We start from the raw sequence: 22,115 nt of genomic DNA, 5'->3' as shown, positions 1-22,115 counted from the left end.
TATATTTGAATTATTCATTCTGAGTTATCCAAAGAAATTTTAAAATCATTGATTGGATTCTAATATTTAGATACACATCTGGATTGCTTTTCCCTCTAAATACATTCTCAAGGAATGCAAATAAAATTGAACATTTGCTTAAACATAATTAGGAAGATAAATTTATGCTTAGGAAACATTCTCTAAAGCAAAATATTGGTTTGAATCACCATATCTCTCAATTTTTGCACATATCCAAAAATGCCTGTGGTTTACTTTGACTAATAAGATAAAAATACTATCAGTATTTAGTATGACTAAATACCACTTTTGTTAAAACTTCACCCTGAATTTTGAGTGCTAGGATATAAACTGTAGAACTGAAAACAGTTCAGAATATGTTGGCTAATATTGGAGTTCTGGTTCCTTTCTCTCTATTCACACAATTTGTAGGAAACAGCCTCATCTTCAACAAGGGAGGGAGGGAGCGGGGTGAAGAACACCCAAATGAGGAAGCAGGAAGTTTCCTGACTTAAAAATTCCCATTTAAAACTTCATATGAATATACACCAAAATACACTGGTGTTCTAGTATAAAAGTGCCTTTTTCTGAAATCTTTCAGTAAAATCTACAGGGCAGGAAAATGCAACATTTTAATTCTGTAAAAGGTTTAGTAGCTTGAGGGAAGCTCCACAATCCTTATGCTTGATAAACAGAGCATTAGTCTATATATCTGACTGATAGAGCTCCAAATGTTGTTTTAGAAATTGTATATGGGGCTATTTTAAAGATAGCGTGCTCACACATTAAGTGTTTCTAGCTATTGAAAGCAGCTCTACATTTCTTTAAAAACTAGGTAATAAGTAGCTGAATATGAAATGAAGCAATTTCCAGTGGTGACCAGTCTCAAAGTAGCAGATAACTTCTTACTTAATACTAACAACTATATCTTTAGAGCATTATCTTGTTAAATATTGCTATTTGCTGATATTAGAGGAAAAAAAGATAATTGTATCAACTACCACTGAAAGCTCAAATGAAGTTATTAGTAAAAATACTGGCTGTCCAGTGGCTCTCTGAAAGGGTTAAGCCCTGATATTGTTTCTGCTTTTATTTGATCTTTTTTGGGTGTGTGTGGGGGGTGGGGTACATTATGTTTCTAAGCCGAGTACTAAGCTTTAAAACATAAATTACTGATGCTTTCTGAAGAGACACTTAAACTAAGATTATGCTTAAGACCTGGTTTACTTATGTCTGCTGTGTGGCATTAGAAATTAGGATATAGCAGGCTCCGAGGAGCACTAAGTTCTTTGTGTGAGCAACAATCAGCATCCTGAGTGCTGTGACAGGCTCCTTATCTGAAAGCCCAGATAGCATCGTGCCCTTTCCTGATGTCTTCCAATTACTGGCCCCTCATTTTCCTCTTTATATATTTATTGCACATGGCCAATGTGTCCCATTTACGTTAAGCCAACTATTAATTAGAAACACACTTTAAAAAGGTAAATCAAATTTGTTTAAACCCAAATCAACCCAATCCATTTTACCCCCTATTTGAGTTATATTGTATTTTTGATTACAAACACTCCTTTATAAATTTATTGATTGAGAAAGGGAGAGACGATGATTTTGTTGTTTCCTTATTTATGCATTCACTGGTTGATTCTTGTATGTGCCCAGACCAGGGATCAAGCCAAAGCCTTGGTATATCAAGATGACGCTCTAACCAACTGAGTTACCCAGCCAGAGCCAAAGACTCATTTTAATAAAGAAAAGTTACAAGTGAGGATGGGCACCTGGATGACCAAAAGAGACGTGGGGGGTTATTACTGTCAATCCTATTAGGCAGCAAGTAGGAAAAATGTTAGGCTGAGCAAAGAATCATTGCAAAATGACCTGAATGGCTCGTTGAGTGTTAACTTAATACTTAACCTGGCAAGTTTATATACCTATCCCTAGATCTGGATACATAGAGGTTTAGAAAAAAGTAGTTTTAATAGACACAACTTTAGGAACTTTAAATATTGAACCGCTGGTTTCTCTATGTAATATGAGGATGCAATACAAGCCAGATATCTGTGTGGTTTCCAAATATTAAGGAAAGAACTTGAATAAAATGAACCAGGAGGGTGATGGGGGTGGAGGGGATAGGAACAATCCATTTAATGATGTAGCCTCTCAGGCATTAATGCTCTTCAAAAACCATAACTTTCACTAGAAAAATCAGCATTGTTTACGTGTGTGGCATTCAGATTTCTGAATGATTATCCTTCCTAATGTACTATACCTTCAAAATCACCTCTCATAATCTCAGGGCCAACATCCAGTTACTTATTTAAAATATTTTTCTTTCCTTGGTTATAATTTCATGAAAGCATATTTGAGATGAAAAAGAGTCACTTGACTCTCATTAAGGACTGCCAAAACTAATTTTATTTTTGCAATCAATAACCATTTTTCTCATTTTCCCACTTAAATCCAACTTCAATGACTGTATTTCAGGAACTACTGAGTTCAAGTACATTGTCTGTAAAGAACAGTTTGTAATCTCATCCTACATATTTTTGCTTAATTTATTTTGTAAACTATAGTCAACTCCTGGAACATCTTAAGTAACCTACCGTTAGAAGGCTTATTCTTCCTTCAATAAAAATGAATATTTTGAAAACACATGCAGTTGTGACATTTTTAATACTTCCTTAACATTAAGGTAAACCAGTCTTAGGCAGGCCACCATTGAAAAAATTTTTAAATATGTATGGTAATTCCACAGGTATGGATCACATTCAGTATTTAGCATGACCAAGTTGGTAAGTCAAAAATAAAGTTAAATTAAAAACAGCAAAAAAAGAAAAAGACAAAAAAAAAAAAAAAAGACAAAACAAAGTTAAAGTTATGAATCAATACATCTTTGAAGAACTTCTATTTATTTCTGGATAAATGAGTGGAAACAACCATCAATATAGACCTATTTGAATTTTAATCCATTATCCTTTAAAGAGCCTAAGAGTTTTTAGAACACAAACTAAATTTGTATGCATTCGTAATAAATAGTTGGACAATTAATGTGTCTTATTAAGATCTTTTAATGGAATGTTTTGAGAACAGTCATCATTCATTGCAAAGACAAATCAGGAAAAGAAAACACACTTTGGAATAGCGTGTTATGGTGACCTGGACAAAACTGATTACCAGTTAGTTATAATGAGCACATGCAACAGACTGAGAAATTAAATGCTCTGCTACTGTTAAGTATTTTGTCCGACACGAGGAAAAATTCTAAATGTTTCTCTCAATTGCGTCCGTCTCACCATATATTCAATTGTATTTAAAACAAGAATACAGGTCTTTCTCTCCAGATTTCCACGTTTATCAGTGCAAAGTTAAACAAAGCAATTCAGCAGAAATGGTTTATTACAATATTATTTAGAAAGGTTTGTTCCTCAAAATGTACTAAAAAATATCCAGATCGTGAGAATGATCAACCTCAATGGCTTCCTCCGCATCCAGCTTTGTTTCTCCATGTCCTTCCTGTGGTTCATCGAGAGAGGCCAAGGCCTCATTAGTGTCACTCGCAAAAGTTTCTCGGGAGGTATCGTCATCTTCTTGAAAATTTAGACTTTTAATAGCTTGTTTCATCTTCTTCCCCAACAGTTGTGTTCTTCTCTTCCTAGCAGCTTTTTTATTTTCATATTCCTTTTGATTTTCAATGTAGAAAATGTCCTACAATAAAGGAACAGCTTTAGGAAATAAGAACTACCATTTAGTACAAGTTTGTTACCAGGCAGACTCTTTACATTATCTCCAGTTCTCACAAAACAAGCCATTATTATTAGACTCATAATTAGACAGAGACCAAGATATTAAATAAACCCCCACTGCAAGAAGAGGATAAAGCTAAAACTCAAACTCAACTTAGTGTTAGGTCGAGGGCCCATGCATATTATGCCATAACACATCATCTCTAGTTAAATATTTCTAAATGGAAAGAGACAGTAGAAAAATAATGTTGTTTAGGACTTAAATGAAATATAATTCATCACAAAACAGAAGTCTTTGGAATAAATATTTAATTTGAAATACCATCATAACCATACGTGATTGCACATGCTAAGAAACCTAGCCATTCCTGAATTGTGTGACTACATATGATAATATAATCTACACAATGAAAGAACAATTCTATCCCTTAAAAATCATTACTGTAATTCACATGTGACAATGTAAATCTTCATCAAAAACTTTTATCACAAGGCACAAAAATAACAGTCAGCACTGGGATGCATTCCAGGATGCAGAATAAGGATTTTATAGTATGACAATGTGAGATTCTTTTAATATAGGGTTTCTCAACCTTGGTGATACTGAAATTTTGAGTCAGATAATTCTTTGCGTGGCAGCCTGTGTGCACTGTAGACTGTTTGGTAGCATACTTGACCTCTACCCACCTCCACACACCCATTTAACCCCCAAATTGTGGTAGGCAAAAATCTCTGTAGGTGTTGCCAGATGTCCTCTGAAAGGCAAAAACTATCAGTAGATAAGAACTATTCAGGTAGAAAATACATTACATTAAAATAGTATGTGGAGAACATAAAATAACATCTGGGAACCTTGACATAGATAGGTAATGCGGTTTCAGAGGGTACCAAAACAAGAAGGTCAGGGATCTAAAGAGAAGGCCAAAATGACTTTGCTAAGACAGAGGAAGTTCAAAGGTTTCAAACAGCGGCTAGTATAGGCAGGACACACTGACACCCTATCATCTTCTGGGAAGGGACTCCTAAAAGCTGTAGCTGAGCCAGTCCCTGCTATATTTTTAATGCACACAATGGGCCCTCTCCTAAAATTTATGCTCACAATTAGCAGAGGAAAAAGTAAGGAACCCTGATGTTAGGGATAAGGGAAAGCTTCAGAATATGAGTGCTTTAATGAAGAGGAGGAATTAAAGTATTTGCTAAAGAAATGAGGAGGAACTGAGGCTGAAGAAAGAGGATACTTAAGTGGCAAAAAAGTTCTGGAAGGACAAAAACGGCGAATTAAGCGGAAAATGAGGCTAGCTGCCATTTACTGAATGAGCACTGTTACATGCCAGGAATTATGCAAAGAAGTTTACAGGTTTCACATTCTCACATGAACCTTAAGAGGTGGGTATTATCCTTCTTTTCAGATGAGTAAAGTGAGGCACAAGATTACAGAGTTAACATGTGAAGGTATAGACTCTTAACTCATATATAATTTCTCCAAATCCATATACTTAAACCCTATTACATTTCGTTCACAAAAATGTGGTAATTCACAATTTTTCAACCCTCTGCTTACCTTCAAGTGGACAGACAGAAGCTACAAGTAGAAGCTACATTTTATGTGGAAGCATATCCAAGCATCTTGACAAAAACAATTTCAAGTAGTACAATGCTTGGCAACACTAAGTAAAATTACGAGGTCTCCTTTCACTCATAATATGGCAAGCCACTTCCATGGGTTATAAACTGAAATAGACTCGGGGGATGGCCCAAAGAAATATTGTTGTAACTCGCTGTTTAAGTTGTTCCAACAAATGCAAACAACAGATAACCTGAGAGCATCTTTTCCCTCCCATTCATGCCTCTATATACTTAACTCTGAGGTATGAACCTGAACTATTTACTATTTACAGAGGGAGATCATTATAGCTGTGCTTCTTTATTAAAAAGAAATTAACTTTAACTATTCTTGCTTTTTTTCTTCTCAAACTTTGCAGTTTCTAAAACAAAAATTAAAAGTACAAGGTCACATACAAAACAAAATCAAATGGGAAAAGGGAAAGCAAACCCATTCAGCTTAGTTCTGATGATTTTTAGCAATATAGCGATTAGAATAACATCATCATTTGGGGGGCATATGAATTTACCTACAATAAAATTCTATTTGCCTTCAGGTCTTTTCCTCTAATAACAAAGGTACACAAAATTTGGAAAAACTTGGAAAAAAATCTTAAAAGCCCAAACATTTATAATCCCTAATGACCAAATCATTGGTAACAGTATGGTGTTTTACATCCCAATCTATTGCTGCATGCCTCTTTTTCTTTAGAAATTGTATTTTACCTCCTAAAAAAGTTCAGTATTATTGCATTTTTTCATTTCCTTAAAATTGTTTCACAAAAATAGAGGCTACAGCACAGTCCTTTTAAGAATGCCCCCAAAGGCCACGGCTGGGTAGGTCAGTTGGTTAGAGCATTGTCCCGATACACTGATACTGTGGGCCCCATCCCCAGTCAGAGCACACACAAAAAACCACCAATGATGCATAAATAAGTGGAATGGTAAATTGATATTTCTCCCCCTTCCCTGAAAAAAGAATGTACCTATAATTCAACATTGCTCTATTACATATTCTAAATATTTCTATTTTATGTCATTAAAATGCAATGTTTCTGGTAGTTTAACATAAAAACCTAACATTAAAACCCCCTTCTCTATAATGAGTTAGAAAAACTGAATTTTAAAGAAATGTGATACAGTGAAAACAACATAGGTTTGAAGTCAGTGTTCTGTGTGATCCTAGACATGTCATTTTTATTACTCTATCTGCATAACAGGGCAACACCCACTTTAAAAGCTTGTGGTATAGATTAAGCCATATAAATATTTGGCCAATGCCAGGCTAATGTTGAATAAATGCTATTTCTTCCCTCTTGTTTAGTTACTTACAGAAAGCTTTTCTAGGTATTTTATTTAATCCTTTTATAGCACTGTTTAATAGGCAGGGCACATATTAAAGTCCCCACTTTATGGATGAGAAAATGGAGGCCAAGGGACAGCAAGTGATCTGTAAATGGCAAATTTAAGATTAAAACCCAGATTTTGAATCTTAAGAGAATTGCATTAATCACATCATGCTATTTCTCTGAAAGGACTGACATTTTGCTATCAAACGAAAACCCACAAAGAATGTTCCTTCTAAGTACACTATTTATCAGGATTATATTGGGGGAGGTGGGAGAATATTAAAGCATAAACTGTTCTGCCACTCCATAGCTGTGCTTCTAAGGAAATTTACATTGTTATAAATTTATGTTATCAAAAAAATTGTTACAATAAGAAAACAGTTACTGACTACAGGTTTCAAATGTGCAACAACAGTAACATTTCCTGTAGCAATTTCAATAACAGATCTTTAAAAAGTGACTCAAAGTGAATAGCCAGAAAATTTAAGGAAAACAACATTGAGCAGATGCAAAATATTCTCACAATCAGCACAAGAAAAGTGGCTTTTACTTATGTCATCAGCATTGTAATTAGTATTACTAAAACATGTTCCTATTACTTTTATCACCCACTCTAATAATACAGAGAATACGCTTCTCAAATACAGCAGCTGTGTTGCGTGTACACATTTTTCCAGTATAAGAAGTTAGAACTCTTGATCATATCTACAAAATGAAAATCATGTTCCCTAATTAACAAATTAAAAGATAACAAATTTTGAGCTGTAGAACATCCACATTATAGAATCCTCATATAAGACATTCTAGTAACACAAAAATGATTAAGGATAGGAAGTGCCTAGCTTCTAGTTTATAAGAAATACTGGAGATAGAGAAATGAACAAAAATCCACAAGGAGACAATCACTAGAATGTAGCACATTCTTCTTTTTTTTTAAGTCCTCACCCGCAGACCATTTTTCATTGCTTTTGGAGAGTGGAAGGGAGAAAGAGAAACATCGATGCAAGACAGAAGCATCGACTGGTTGTCTTCTGTACGCGCCTGGACCAGGGACTGAACCTGCAACCTAGGTGTATGTGCCCTGACCAGGAATCAAAACTGCAACCTTTCAGTTACGGGATGACACTCCAACCAACTTAGCCACATTGATCAGGTCTATAGTACATTCTTTAAGATAATCATCTTGGACTCTTCAAATGGTGTAAATCAAAGAGGAAAATGTGATACTAGAAAGATCAAGAGACTTAACAAATGGAATGTGAAATCTGGACAGAATCCTGGTTTGGGGGAGAAAAGGGTTAAAAACATATTCTTGGGACAATTTAGGATAGTGGAGTAAGGTTAAGAAATTGAATGACCTTTTGCCTTGTTGCCCAAAAGAGAGCAAGATGGGTCAGCAGCAGCTCTACCGGAGCCATCTGAGAAAATTCGGCCACGGTTTCCATTCTTGCTGCGTCTGCTCAAACCCGCACGGCCTGATCCGGAAGTATGGCCTTAATATGTGCTGCCAGTGTTTCCATCAGTATGCGAAAGATACAGGCTTCTTTAAGTTGGTCTAAGTGAACTTCCCACGACTGGGTCATTCGAGACATCTACCTTATTGCAGAATGGCTAGCTCTTTGTATATAAAATAAAATTAAAAAAACTCAATTTCGAGCGCTTCAATGTGAATGGAACAGTCACATGATTATAGAATGCTCCTTTTTAAAAATTACTATTCTCAGTGGATTTATCTTAAAAAAAAATTGAATGATACTATAAAATTGTTTTATTTCTTTTAGGTATGGCTATGTAGGATTTGAGAGAGGGTTATTAAAATAATTAGTGGTAAGTGTTATAATGTCACTTATTTCCAAATGGTACCAAAAAAAAAAAAAAATGTATAGTAAAATAAGGATGTCAAACTATCATCAACCCCTGAATCTAGGTGGAAGATATATGAGTACTCATCCTATTATTCTTTCATTTATTCCGCATGTTTAAACTTTTCCATTAATAAAAATTATAGAAGGGTACAAAAATAATTATGTGCTAAGAAATTAGGAAAAGCTGCCATAAAAGAAATCTTGATCTTGGCTCTGAAAGGAAAGAAAAAAAGGAGGCAGAACTTTACAAAAGATACAAGTTTCACTGGAAATGAGATTGTGACAAAATTGGCCAATTTAAGGCAGAGCAGTTGATGAAGATTAGTAGAAAATGAAGCTAGAGGCTGAGAGGAAGTCTAATTATTATGGATCTTAAAAGTCAAGAATATTATTATCACTTTTACCTTAATTTGTTCTTCAGTGATACTAGGAGTGTTTTTCAGGAGATTCAGGAAAACGCCACCTGGTGTTCGTCTTCGACTACCATTCTACAAAAAGAAACAAGAAAGAATACACTGCACCGACTGTACCCATGAATGGTCAAAGTATGGTAAACAGGGACATGCCTAAGGTGATGAGGTCCACGTTGACCACTCCAGTTTAACTGCCATGCCCTCCTCTCTTCTATACCTACATTTGATCTATTCTTTTCCCATAGCACTTATCACTTTCCAATACACTTGAAGATATTAGATTCGTTTTTTATAGACTATCTCTCTCCCACTCCCTCCTACCCCCAGCACAGCATAAGCTTCCTGTATCCAAAGCAGTGACCAGCATACATCTAAAGAAAATGAATTCAGACTTGCATCTTCCTGGCGTTTAATAGATTTGCATTAGCTCACTGGAATATAGTCTTATTACATTACTACAGAATTTTAAAAAATTGATGAACCGCCCTGACTGGTGTGGCTCAGTTGGTTGGGCATTGTCCCACAAAGTGATGGGTCACTGGTTCAATTCCCAGTCAGGGCACATGCCTGGGTTGCGGGGGTTTGTCCCTGGACTGGGATGCATACAAGAGGCAACTGATAGATGTTTCTCTCCCTTTCTCCCTCTGTTCCCCTTTCTCTAAAAATAAGTAAACAAAATCTTAAAAAAAAAAAAAACAAACCAATGAACCTATAGCTTTGTGCTCAGCTAAATGAAAATCAAAGTACCTTAACAATGACATACACAGGGGGGCCAGTACATTCAAGACTATTGTAATTTGTTTTGGTTTTGACTTCAGTAATCTATGTTCACAGAGTTTTCCTCAGCCAATGCTATCAATTCTAATTGGTTTCCACAGCATAATATTGATTTACTCTCTTGTGATGTTACTATTCAGATTCCTGAGGAGCAAGTAAGAAGTAAGCCATTCAAACTTCATCCTCACCCGCAGGTGAAAGCTGCATTATATGAGATCTGCAAAATCATTTTATGGGCTAACCTGCTGCTGCCTGTGATCTGGCCACAGCTGGAAGTGCTCTTGCTGCCATTCTGAAACAGTCAAGTGTTTTTCAACCTTTTTTTCATTATTGCTTCCCCGGACGCAGTAGCCTAGTGGACTTTTTTTTTTCCTATTCACCCTTACCACCCATGAAATTTTAATACTCACAGATCTATAGATATACTAGGTATCTGTTGTGCTTTTTACATAAGTTTTTTTTCTTTTTGTCCCCAAGAACCAATTTTCAAAAATGCGTGAATTACATGAACCCAAAGTAATACTCCTGTTCACCACTGCTAACTAAGTACTGGGCATTGTGATAACCACTTTACATGCATCACCTCATCCAATCTGCACAACAAAAGATTAATCCCCATTTTACAGCCGAGGAGACTGAGGTTCCAAGAATCCAAATAAGTAAGCCAAACCTCACACCTAGTAAGCTGCAGACCCAGAACTCAAAACAAGGACCCCCTAATTCCAAAACCCATATTCTTAAACTATGAGCTCCCAGGTTAGTGTGTTATCTGCACACTATCAGGCTGCAATTTACATGTTTCTTCTAAAGAAAGTATTAAAACAGACAATACTTAATCAGAGACAAGTTTATTTTGTAAAAAACCACATGAAGCACAATTTAAAGTAGAAACAATGAAGCTGTTAGTCTTACCATTATAAAAAGGCCACCATTTTGTTCAACTTCAGCAGTTTCCATCAGAAGTTCAATTGCCTTTTTGTTCCCAATTATACTCACTACTCGGGCTATCAGATCTTTCTTTGGTTCCTGCAACCTGATCAGAAACAAAGAATAATATTAACTTCTTTATTCGTTGTATAAAGTTGAATAAATCTACCTCAGTCTTCAGTTTAGTCCTCAACTAGAATTAAAATCCTATTCTAATAACATTTGCCTTTCAAAATCTTCAATATTTAACCTCGAGGTCAATGACATAGAAATATTCCTATCTTGGGTCATCCAAGGAGTAATAACCTTAAAGTTCCATCTCAAGTCTCATAACTGGCCTTTTTGCTTTACTGGATTACAGTGATTTCAAAATAAATGTGCATGTCCACCAAGAGGAATGCAAGCCTAAAAGCGAAAGATAAAACCAGTCCACTTTTGTCAAAACGAGTAAAACAAACATATACTAGCTTTAAATTATTAAGCCTGAAAGTTAGCGCTCCTAACTTCAGAAATATCTGGGAGCGTTAAGATGAATGGGACTTTTCCCTCCCAGGCATCCTACTTCAGAACAAAGGACAGAGCTAATATTTACTAATGGCTTATTACAGCATAAGCACAATCCTAAGAACTTTATATGCATTGTTTCAGTTAATTCTCTCAACAACCTTATGCAACAGGTACTATTACTTTCACTTCACCACCCAGGGGTAAAAGCACTGGGAGCCCACACTCCACAGAGATGAAGGAGGATTAATATTGCAGAAGTCCTACCACCTCCCTAACTAGACCTGGCTTCCCGTGTTTCTTCTCAACAGGAGGCAGGGCAAAGAGCATTAAACTAGGAACGAAGAGACTAGAGTTTAATTTTAGTTCCACGTCTGACACTCTTTAAATTTGTGACTCTGGGTAAGCTACACAACTACTGGGCCTCAGTTTCCTTATCTATAAAGTGAGGACTTTTGGTTTATTTTGGTTTACTCAAATTCCAAACTTCCTCAGGATATAAAAAAACCTGTACTAGTGTTGACAGGCTTGCTTGGGAAGTAAATACTTGTTTTCCTACTAGCTATATTACTCTTGAACGATATTTGTTTTCAAACTTGTGTCACTGTTCATATGTGATTTAGAGCTAATGAAGTTTTAAAAAATGTGAAGTTGTTGAAAATATGTGAGATGATAATTTACATTAAGCAATTCTACTCAGAAGTATTTACCTGAGAAATGGAAATACATGTCCAGCTCTGACTGGTGTGGCTCAATGAGCTGGACGTTGTCCCTCAAACCAAAATTTGCCTGTTTGATTCCCAGTCAGGGCACATGCCTGGGCTGCAGGCCAGGTCCCCAGCTGGGGGCATGTGAGAGGCAACCGATCAGTGGATCTCTCACACATCTATATTTCTCTCCCTCTCTTTCTCCCTCCCTTACCCTCTCTATAAACATAAATAAATAAAATCTTTTTAAAAAGAAAGGAAGAAAATACATGTCCAAAGATCTGCATATGAAAGTTCACATCAGCATTATTCAGAGTGGCCAAAAGGTGGCATAGCCAGCCATTCAATATAGATATGCGTATGTGTGTATAATATTGGGTTGGTCAAAAAGTCCATTATGTTTTTTCTTTTCCAAAAGATGGCTCTAGTGGCGCTTAGTTGTTTTTAACTTCGTTTGAAACAATTTTGTTAGACTGTATCTTGACAGTTGTCATATTAGTGTGCATTTTTAAAAAGCTTATCAAAATTGGTGAATATTTGTGCAGCCATTTTAATGCTGAAGATGAAAAAAGATACACAACATTTTTGATGTATAATGCTTTATTATTTCAAGAAAGGTAAAAATGCAACTGAAGTGCAAAAAAAAGATTTGTGCAGTGTACAGAAAAGATGCTGTGATGGATCGAATATGTCAAAAGTGGTTTGCCAAGTGTCTTGGTACTACTGACATTTTGGCCAAATAACTCTTTGCTGTGGGGCTGTCTTATGCATTGGAAGATGCTAAGCAGCACCTCTGGCCTCTACCCACTAGGAGCCAATAGTGGGAGATAGCCGACATACTTAAAATATCTAAATCAATAAAGGTATTAGTGAAAATGAAAAATGTGTCTTTTAAAATTTTACAGAAAAAAACTAAATTAACTTTTTGGCCAACCCAATAAATAAAACATTGCACTAAATAAAAGAAACCAGGCACAGGAGACCATGCAGTGTATGATTCTATTAATATGAAATGTCCAGAAAGTGCAAATTTATAACTACAGAAAGTAGATTAGCAGTTTTCTGGAGATGGAAACAGGGGTTAACTTTAAATGGGCGTACGGGTATGAGAGATCTTACTGGGGTGATGGAAATGTTTTAAAAGGGTTTACAGTAAGGGCTGTACAACTAATACATTTACAAAAATATCAACACTTGAAATGGTAAATATTATCACACGTACAATATGCCTCAATCATGTAACAAAAACCATGAGTACTTGAATATACTAAAAAAAACCCCACGCAATTTTAAAAGGTACGGTTTTATCTGAAGAGCTATATATAGCACTTAAGTGGAAAGAGTTGCTTAGAAGTTCATAGAAGTCTGCAGAATTATTCTATCAGTGTGTCCAAATTTAATAAAACTCAAATATATTCAACCAAATAAGCCTAGATAGAGTTCATTCCTTAAAAATTTAAATGCTCACCTGAAAGTAATTTCATCAGCCACTTTCTCCTGAGAATCATCCTCTGTGATCTCATACCGGCCTTTATAGTTCATTTCTAGTCTATTCCCCAGTCTGTCTTTGACAGGTCGTTTCCGTTTGAGATGACCTTGCCCATTTCCCTCTTCCTTTGAGCCTGTTTTCATGCCATCTCGCCTGTATTCATCTAGCTCTTTGTCTAATTCTGTTGTATGTTCAGACTCCCGCTTAAGTTTCTTCGCAAGCAAATAATTGTAGGTCTCGGATTGTCTGCTTTTGTCAATAGTGCCTTCCATTTCCAAGATACTCAGTTCAGTGGCCACGGCATCTTGACTCTGCTCCTGCAGCACAGCACCCCATATGTTGTTCACCTTCCTCCCTCCAGCAAAAGGTGGCTTCTGGCTGCTCTGGCCAAACAAAAAAGGCTCTGGTTTCGGAGGGGGGTTAAAACATTTCTGCCGCTTGCGTTTCCAAAGAGAGCTTTCATCATCTGAATCAGAACAACTCTCTTCACTTGAGTCCACACCTTTAACAGTCCGATAATGGGATACTGGTGCACAGGCTGCTGCAGCACCCTGGAAGGGCCTGATTGTACTTTCCCCACCTAGTGCTTTCTGCAAGAGAAAGGAAGTAAATCAATTCTGCAAAACACATCAACCCCACCCATCATGTGCTATTTAAAAATAAATTATTTAGGTACTCAGCTGGACCATTCCGAAGCAGAACTGATTTTCAAAAATATCTCTGAAACCAATTTAGTCCCTACTTTTCTAAGGTCCACATGGAATTTCCAATTTTAAAAGCATGAAGTCTTATTTCTATAACTATTGCAGAACCTAGTTCTAAGTCCTCCTTCTAAAAAATTACCAAAGCCCTCGGTTCTCACCTTTAGAAAATTTTCAGTCTTTGTCAGAATGTTTGAAAATGAAATATACACTAATTGTTACTAGGAGTTAAAATAGAATTTCTTTCTTTCCAAAGATGCTTTTCATTCATATAAACACATCAACTTCCTTTTCAGTTTTGTGACTTTACACCTTTCAGATTAGATAGTCAACTATGGGTAGAAATCCGTGACATACTACTTTTAAAAAGCAGAGCCCATGGCATTAAGTTTACCAAGTCGTGGGTCAATCTATGTAGAACAACTTGAAAGAGATTGAAAAACAAAATACCTTGGTATCATTTATACGCAAAAGTATCACCTTTGCTTTTGGTACTGAACACTAAAGTATCTGTTGAGCTATCACCTGCTAGAGATGATGGTAGGGGTGATTTATGTCATTAGGTAGTCTTCCTATCTTCAAAAAATACATAATGGCAACTAACGTTTCTCAGGCTGTACGCTCCACTGACTCCTAACAACCAGCCTATCAATGGCGTAGGACTATCATTCTTAGTCTACACACGGGGGCATTAGGCTAAATAACCTGCCCCAGGTCCCCCAGTGGCGGCGCTAGGATTCTCAGCGGCCAGCCTGGCACCAAAGCCCTCTCAAAGAGCTTGCTATTCAGCACGGGGATCAAGGCAAACTCCCATTAGAAATCTGGGACACGAATACGAAAACGGTGCCCCGTTATCGCCTGACAAATCTAGGTCCGATGGGAATATGTTAGACCAGGCCCCTGAGCAGGTAATGAACTTCATTCCTAATCCTCAAGCTCCCTATATGCTCAGGGCGAAAATTAGCTCCGAATGCTGTTTCGGGCGGTGTCCCCTCCGGGGCATCCCAGCACTGCTGGGGGGGAGAACTCGGTGAGTTTAGAAAATGAAGAGCAGCTCAGGGTAGGCGGAAGAGAATCAGCCGCACTCCTGCCTTTAAGAGGCCGCACACTCCGCGTCCCCCCTCCCCCCAGCGAGCTGCCTGGCCAGGGTGCTCAGGGCCCGAGGTCGCCGCCCCCGCGGCCCGGGCTCCGCGCGCGAGCCCAGAATCACCCGCCCTCCCTTTACGCTCACCGGCACCTGCAGCAGCCTGTCGCTGGGTGCGACCGTCATGTCGGAATCCGAGTCGGAAAGCTGTCCATCTTCCATGTCGCCTGTCTCCTGCGCCATGTTCCCGCGGCGTGCCGAGGCAGGAGAGCACTTCCGGCGCGGCGGCGGGAAGGTCCGCCCAGCGGCATCTCCAGCGCGCCCCCCCCCCCCCCCAGGGGCTGCTCCCGCCCCAGCGACCTGTGGGGGCGGGTGGGGGGAGGGTCTTGCTGGGATGCAGGCGCAAAGCTGGCGGATATGCAAGGTCACTACAAACTGGTCACTTGCACTACTCCAGGAAAATGTATTCCCTGCTTCCCCATCACTTTGGCGCGTTCTCTTCCAAACTCGGTTTTCGTGCAAACCTAAATCTGTGCTTGGTTAGCGGTGATCAGGATTCCTCCTTGCCTTACTCCCTCACCTGGATGCCGGACGTCCGACTTCCATTCTTGCTCCTGCGCAATCTACATGTAGCTTCCTGGGAAGCTATTACTGAGGTCACTGCCTTGCTCCCAGCTCCCAGGGTGGTCCTCAGCATGGCAAACAGGACCCCTGGCACGAGCTTATGCCCCCTCTAGCTTTCCAGCTCTTCAGCCGCGGTGGTGCTGGCCACGTTGTTCCTCAGGCATCTTTGTTTTTTCCAGGCTCAAGGCCTTTGCACTTGTTCCCGCTGCCAGGCCGACCCGTCCAACACCCCGAACACCCCATTCTTTGCACATTTCAGGTTTCTGATTGAATGCTGTCTACTCAGAGAGGCTTCTTTAACCACTCCAAAACAGGAACCTCTATTGTCACTCTCTAACTCTTTCATTTTCTTCATGGCATCAACAGTCACATGTGTATTTGTTTTATTCTTTGAGTTTCCCACTAAAATGTCTGTTATATTCAGTGTTGTTTCCCCTAGTGTCCTGCCCAGTGACTGCTTGTATATTATAGGTGATCAAGAAATATTTATTGAATATATTTTTTACGTAAAGTGGTTCTTATTATTTGTATCTCTTACTATTGTGTAATCTGCTTTAAAGAAATAAACAGAATAGCAATTTATCCTAGACATCTCTACATATGAAAATACAAAGACCTAGTTCCTTTTTAATGACTCCCTAGTGTTCCACTGCATGGAGGTAGAATTATGTATTTAGTCTCTGATAGTGTATATTTAAACTGCAGCCAATTTTGCAATTAACATATTTTTGCAAACTTGTTTTACTATTACCTTAGGCCCTGACTGGTGTGGCACAATGGATTGAGTGCCAGCCTGCAAACCAAGGGGTCGCTGGTTCAATACCAGGTCAGAGCACACGCCTGGGTTGCAGGCCAAGTCCCCAGTTGGGGGCGTGTGAGAGGCAACCACACGTTGATGTTTCTCTCCCTCTCTTTCTCACTCATTCCCCTCTCTCTAAAAATAAATAAGTAATCTTAAAAAAAATAAAAACATAACATTTACAAACAGAAGCATCGTTCAGCACTTACTACAGTTTCTTGGTAGATGCTTGATATATGTCCAGTATTTGCTGATGTTATTTGTGCCATAAGGGTGAAACAGATAAAGCTTAAGCTTGAATGCAGAGATGGACAGAAGTGTTTGACAGGTGGAGAGAACAGCAAGGGCAAAGACACCGGGGGAGGGCTACGTAGGCTTCACATAGAAACACAAAGTGACTTTCCTGTCTGGCTGCAATGCAAAAGGCTGCAGTCAAGTAGTGAGAAATAATATTTTGAAAAACAGGTTGAGACTCACAGAAACACCTATTAATTCCATCGATTTGATAGTGTGTGTATTAACTCATGTCCAAATCATGGTGATCGAGATGTTAGTATTTCCCCTCTGTACGGTAGGCTCCACTATTGTGGAATTAGATGGGAAATGGGATGGTAAAGGGGGGGGATGGAAAGGATATTGCAGAAGGATAGAAGCAATTGAGAATGAAGAAATTTGATCAAAACTGTCTTTGTTCTTCAAAAGCAAGAATATTCTCAGGTAGGATATTTAGAAGGAAGAAGCATAATTTAACATATTCATTAATTAGAAAACTTTAATTTGTAATATACCAAAGCAGTGAAAACAAACAACCTCTCCCTCCCTCCACCACAACAAATAGCAAACAAACAAAACTCCTCCTTTGGATATTCCACGGAACAGCAGCGCCACCATCACTAGGGAGCTGGTTAGAAATGCCGATTCTCAGACCCGAGCCCAGAACCACGGATTCAGAATGTGTACTTAACACGACGGCCTGGTGATTACATGTACATTCTAGTCCGAGAAGCCCTGCCTAACCTATTGTACTTTAGAAATGTCTAGCTGGTGCCGCGGTTTCCGGCGTCTTCCACTAGGTGGCAGTCGCCCTCTCGTTTCTTCCCTGTGGCACCCGCTTTGTTCCAGACGGCAAAGTTAAGCTCAGGGTGAAGACCGGAGCAGACCTTGGGCGGTGGAGGGGCGTGTCCCGGGGCGGGGCCGGGCCTGCCCAATGGGCTCTCCAGGCTGGGGGGCGGGGCTCTATTTCTGCAGCTCCGCAGGCCGCAGGCGCGTTGCGCGTCGGGGGCTAAGTATGTGGCACGTACACCGCCAGCTGTGTGTGCACGTTGCAAGGGGGAGCAAGCTCTTAGGACCGTGGAACAGGCCTGCCGCCTTCATGTCCACTCTGCTCATCAATCAGCCCCAGTATGCTTGGCTGAAGGAGCTGGGGCTCCGCGAGGAAAACGAGGGAGTGTATAATGGAAGCTGGGGAGGCCGGGGAGAGGTACGCGGGCGTCCTGGGAAATCTCCGCAGCTTACGTTGCTCCGGGAGGCTGGGCGGGCTCTGCTCAATCCGACTCCCCACTGCTGCTGTAGGCGGTTGTGCTGGGTGGGAAGTTTCCATGCTCTACAGTAAAAGTTTTCTCATGTAGGGCCCCTTAAAAAATATGCCTAGGTTTTAGGTCCTGGTGTGCTGCGGAGAGTCGACTCGATGTCATTTTGGAGCTGGTTGGGGTTAAACTTTTCACGCTTACTTAAAACCTTACCTTGGGGCAGAGTTACGTGATCTGTAGTGAGAAATGCACGCTTAACGGTGGAAATTATCTTAATTTTGCTCGTGATCGTGGCTCCTCAGATGTGACATGTGCCACAGATAATGTTCTACAGCATAGTTTTATATTGCCTTCTTTTCTGAAATCCTTTGGAGTTTGCAAGCCCAGACTTCCTGAAATCTTGTCAGGTTTTCACAGGCTTTTCCGCATTTCTCAGATTCCAGAGCCTAACACCATGCCTAGCACCCAGTTTGTGCTCAATAAAACGTTTTATAGACTATGATAGAAAGATAAGGTAATTGTTACCTAGATTTTTTTGAGATTTGCATTAAAAGCTTTTGTAAGGAAATGTTATATAACATGCAACAAACTTTGTGCGTGTTATATAATGAACCTGCTTTGTTAGAGGAAACACCTTCCTTTTGGTGACTGTAGGAAACGCAAGTGCTTTTAATACTCTCCCTGCACCCCCCTATTAATAGTTTCCTGCTTGTTTGTTTTTCTGTTGTTGTTTTTTTGCTTTCCCTTATGGCATCTTATCATTCGGTTCTTGGATAAAATATTTCCTCCTGAAGGCTAGTTTTAAAAATAAATATGCCTTGATTTTGTTGCTAATTGACCTTTTCAGTTGGTGTGGACACAGTCCTTTCCCATAGTTTGGCCTTGGCTATTTTACCTTCTGACTAGAGGCTAGCCAGAGTAAGGGAGAGAAGGAATAATAAGTAAAACTGAAGTTCGGTCTGTTGTTAATGGAAAAAGATTTGAAATAACACTTTTGTTAAAGTACCTAATACTTACATGGCAAGGATGGGTTTTGCAGAAAGGTGTTTCTGAATGTTTAGGTCAAAATGAAAAGCTCTGTAGAGTGGCTTATTTGTAACAAAAGTTAAGATTCCAAGTGTGGATATTGTGTTTTAGTCTTTTTTCTTCTTCCTCTTTCTCTCCCCTCATACCGTCTCTGTACCTCCAATTTTGGAAGGGATTACATTTTCTACATATGGTGGTCATCTTTTTGTTTTCAGGTTATTACGACCTATTGTCCTGCTAACAATGAGCCAATCGCCAGAGTCAGACAGGTAAGTACTTTTGTTTTTCATGCAAACAGCATATGTAGAGTTAATAGGCATGACCTAGAGCAGTCTATACAAATTAGAAAGTCAAAGATACAAATTAGAAAGTCAAAGAACAATGCGTTCTTTTTCATTGACATTTAAGAATGTCTGGGAATGAGAGGCAACCACACAGTGATGTTTCTCTCCCTCTCTTTCTCCTTTCCCCTCTCTTTAAAAACAAACAAACAAATAAATAAATTATTAAAAATAAAAGAATCTCTTGGGAGAAACTGTGCCCTCTTTGGGCGGAAGTGTATGTGCCCTATAAAAAGTGAACCACAATAGAAAACTAGGAAGAGAGGGGGTTCCTTTAAGGCCTTGCTTCTGAATCACCTGGGAATTTATGGAATGAGGGTTCTGACCTCTTCAGTTTGTGCTGGAGGCTGAGATTCTGCTATTCTAATACACCTCAGGTGTTGTTTCCAGATGAGGCTAAGGGACCTTCCTTTGAGAACCAAGGTTTTAAAAAGCACAGCTAGACTCTTAACGGGTCTTCCTGGGTTCCAGCGAGTGTTTGGAAGCCTAGGCTGTGAAAATCATTCTAAACCACAAATCTTATTATGGTTACCCAAAGATTTCCAATTCTTTTCCAAAAATAAACTGTGTGTTCTTAGGAGAGTATCACCCCCTGTACCCCCCCACCTTTTTTTTTTAAAGAGGAGGGAGGGAGAAAGAGGGAGAGAAACATCAATCTAGGAGAGCCTAGACCAGGGACCCAACCCCCAACCTAGGTGTGTGTACCCACCAAGAATCGAACCGGCGACCTTTTGCTTTGTGGGATGACACCCAACCAACTGAGCCTCACTGGTCAGGACTCCCTCTGATTCTTTTTATTAATTCTTTTAATTTCTTTTTTGTTATCCCCACCCCGCCCCAACCACCCCAATTCTTAATTTAGGCTAGTGTAGCTGACTATGAAGAAACTGTAAAGAAGGCAAGAGAAGCATGGAGAATCTGGGCAGAGGTAAGTATGGAGCACATGGCATGATTACGTACTGTAATTCAGTGAGATAAGGAAGCATCAGATGAGCAGGTCAGTGTCCACTTGCTGATAATGAGAGCTCTTTGGGGTTGTGGTAATCTCCTATGTTGAGTCTTAGAATAGTGCCTTTTACATATTTACATAGTGCCTTCTGTGTGAATGGGTAATTTTAAATGGATTAAAATGCTTACTATGCCCTGGCTGGTTTAGCTCAGTGGATTGAGCGTCGGCCTGCGAGCTAAGTGTCGCTGGTTCGATCTTCCAGTCAGGGCACATCAGAGAAGGAAAACTCTGACTCCAAAAAACCTCCGCTGCCTTGCGGCATACCTCTTCAGGGGAAAGGCTAAGGGAGTAAACCCCGACAGAAAATCCGGAGCCGGAGTCCCTAAGGCGGTTTGATGTTGTAGTCAACACCGGCAACTCCTGCTGCGCACCTGAAGCCAAGCTGTATTGACTCCGTCTTTCCCTTGGACCCTTCAGCTGCGAAGAGAGGGGGGGTCTGCTGCATGGGCAACAGCAGACCCTCCATATCACCCTGCCCAGGCTCTGTAGCTTCAGCGTGATCACAAGATGTCGATCCAACACGGGAGGAGACAGATACCATGTCACTCCCGAGTCGGACTGCACAGCCATTCTCGGCGGTGCAGATAGACTCTTAAGAAGCTACACCATCGTCTCTTGAGACAGACGGCTGCCGACGACTTCACATCCCCATGGCTGTTCTGTTCTGTAATATTCCCTACTTTTTAAAAATATTGGATAATGCAGTAAACAAGATAACCAAATTTAATCCCCTTATCTTCTCAGTAAAGAATGGTTATTAGAGTTAAGTTTTGGTGCATTTCCTTCCACTGTTTTATGTGTTTATTTCATAATTATGTTTATTTTATGTACATGTATATATGTATGATGTGTGTAAAATTTTATATACCAGCCTAGAATTATTACAGAATTTTTAAACATCATTACATTCTTGTACATATACAGTCATACCTTGGTACTCATGAGCTTCAGAACTTGTCAAATTCTGTAGTCATCACATTTTGACAAGAAAAAAACATTTTAGCACTCAGTGCTTGCTTCAGATTTATCATACTTGCTAGAACTTGTAAGAGTCACGATGTTGCTCCACAAGAGGAAATGCTTCATCGTTTGGTACTTGTAGATTTCAGCACTCGTCAGGAGTTGCATAATGAATTGATAATACCGAGGTACCACTGTACTTTTTTTTTTAATTAATAGACTTATTTTTAGAGCAGTTTTAAGTTTATAGTGTAGGGGAGGGAAACATTTACCTACTTTCATTCTAGGTTCTGTGGCTGGTCTAATAATTAAATTGACTAAGACAGATTAAGAGAAAACAAATTCTAATTTTATATATACAGGGCCCCTCAAAGATACGAAACTGAAAGGCAACCAGGTAGCTGATGCTTCTATAGTGTTTTGAGTGAAGGAAATGAACTTGGGTCTGGGTCTTTAAAGAGCAAATGTTTGGTAAACAAATGTTTGCCCTGCTATACAGATAAGTCTCTCAGATATAAAATGTTCTATCTGGTACTTGCTCTCTTCCTGACACAGCGCCTCTTTCTAAGTCCTTTCAGGAAGTTAAGGGGGAGGTAAAATACTTTTCCTGCGTCAGCTGGGTCTTGAGTGACTTCAGCATAAAGTAATCTACGTGTCAAAGTGGCATGT

The 22,115-nt window shown here is 39.3% G+C and overlaps 2 protein-coding genes and 1 pseudogene across 3 annotated transcripts in view; 2 read left to right on the top strand and 1 right to left on the bottom strand.

Annotated features, from left to right (window-relative positions):
• Positions 1 to 3,049: 3,049 nt before the first annotated feature.
• On the bottom strand, positions 3,050 to 15,444 carry PHAX (phosphorylated adaptor for RNA export). Of its 2 annotated transcripts, none has more exons than XM_090279066.1 (5): positions 15,312 to 15,444; positions 13,353 to 13,963; positions 10,659 to 10,779; positions 8,961 to 9,044; positions 3,050 to 3,702 (listed from the first exon to the last, which is right to left on the bottom strand). In XM_090279066.1, exons 1-5 carry the CDS (start codon positions 15,399 to 15,401, stop codon positions 3,433 to 3,435), a joined length of 1,176 nt encoding a protein of 391 aa, XP_090135192.1. In that variant the 5' UTR covers positions 15,402 to 15,444; the 3' UTR covers positions 3,050 to 3,432. The 2 variants fall into 2 exon arrangements, with proteins under 2 accessions (XP_090135192.1, XP_090135190.1); XM_090279064.1 differs by having other exon boundaries at positions 15,306 to 15,443.
• On the top strand, positions 8,080 to 8,250 carry LOC150008922 (small ribosomal subunit protein uS14 pseudogene; annotated as a pseudogene).
• A 2,393-nt stretch (positions 15,445 to 17,837) lies between the features above and the next one.
• Positions 17,838 to 22,115, top strand: part of ALDH7A1 (aldehyde dehydrogenase 7 family member A1) — a 43,977-nt gene continuing 39,699 nt past the window's right edge. Inside the window, exons 1-3 of the mRNA XM_090276650.1 lie at positions 17,838 to 18,061; positions 19,352 to 19,405; positions 20,340 to 20,405. Coding sequence (XP_090132776.1) covers positions 17,870 to 18,061; positions 19,352 to 19,405; positions 20,340 to 20,405 — 312 coding nt within the window. The 5' untranslated portion in view covers positions 17,838 to 17,869. The remainder of the gene's footprint in view (positions 18,062 to 19,351; positions 19,406 to 20,339; positions 20,406 to 22,115) is intronic.

The sequence above is a fragment of the Furipterus horrens genome, unplaced genomic scaffold, assembly GCF_987537825.1.
Source record: "Furipterus horrens unplaced genomic scaffold, mFurHor1.1.pri manual_scaffold_5, whole genome shotgun sequence".
Lineage (NCBI taxonomy): Eukaryota > Metazoa > Chordata > Mammalia > Chiroptera > Furipteridae > Furipterus > Furipterus horrens.
The sequence above is the reverse complement of the archived record's forward strand: the minus strand, read 5'-3'. Positions and strand labels throughout refer to the sequence as shown.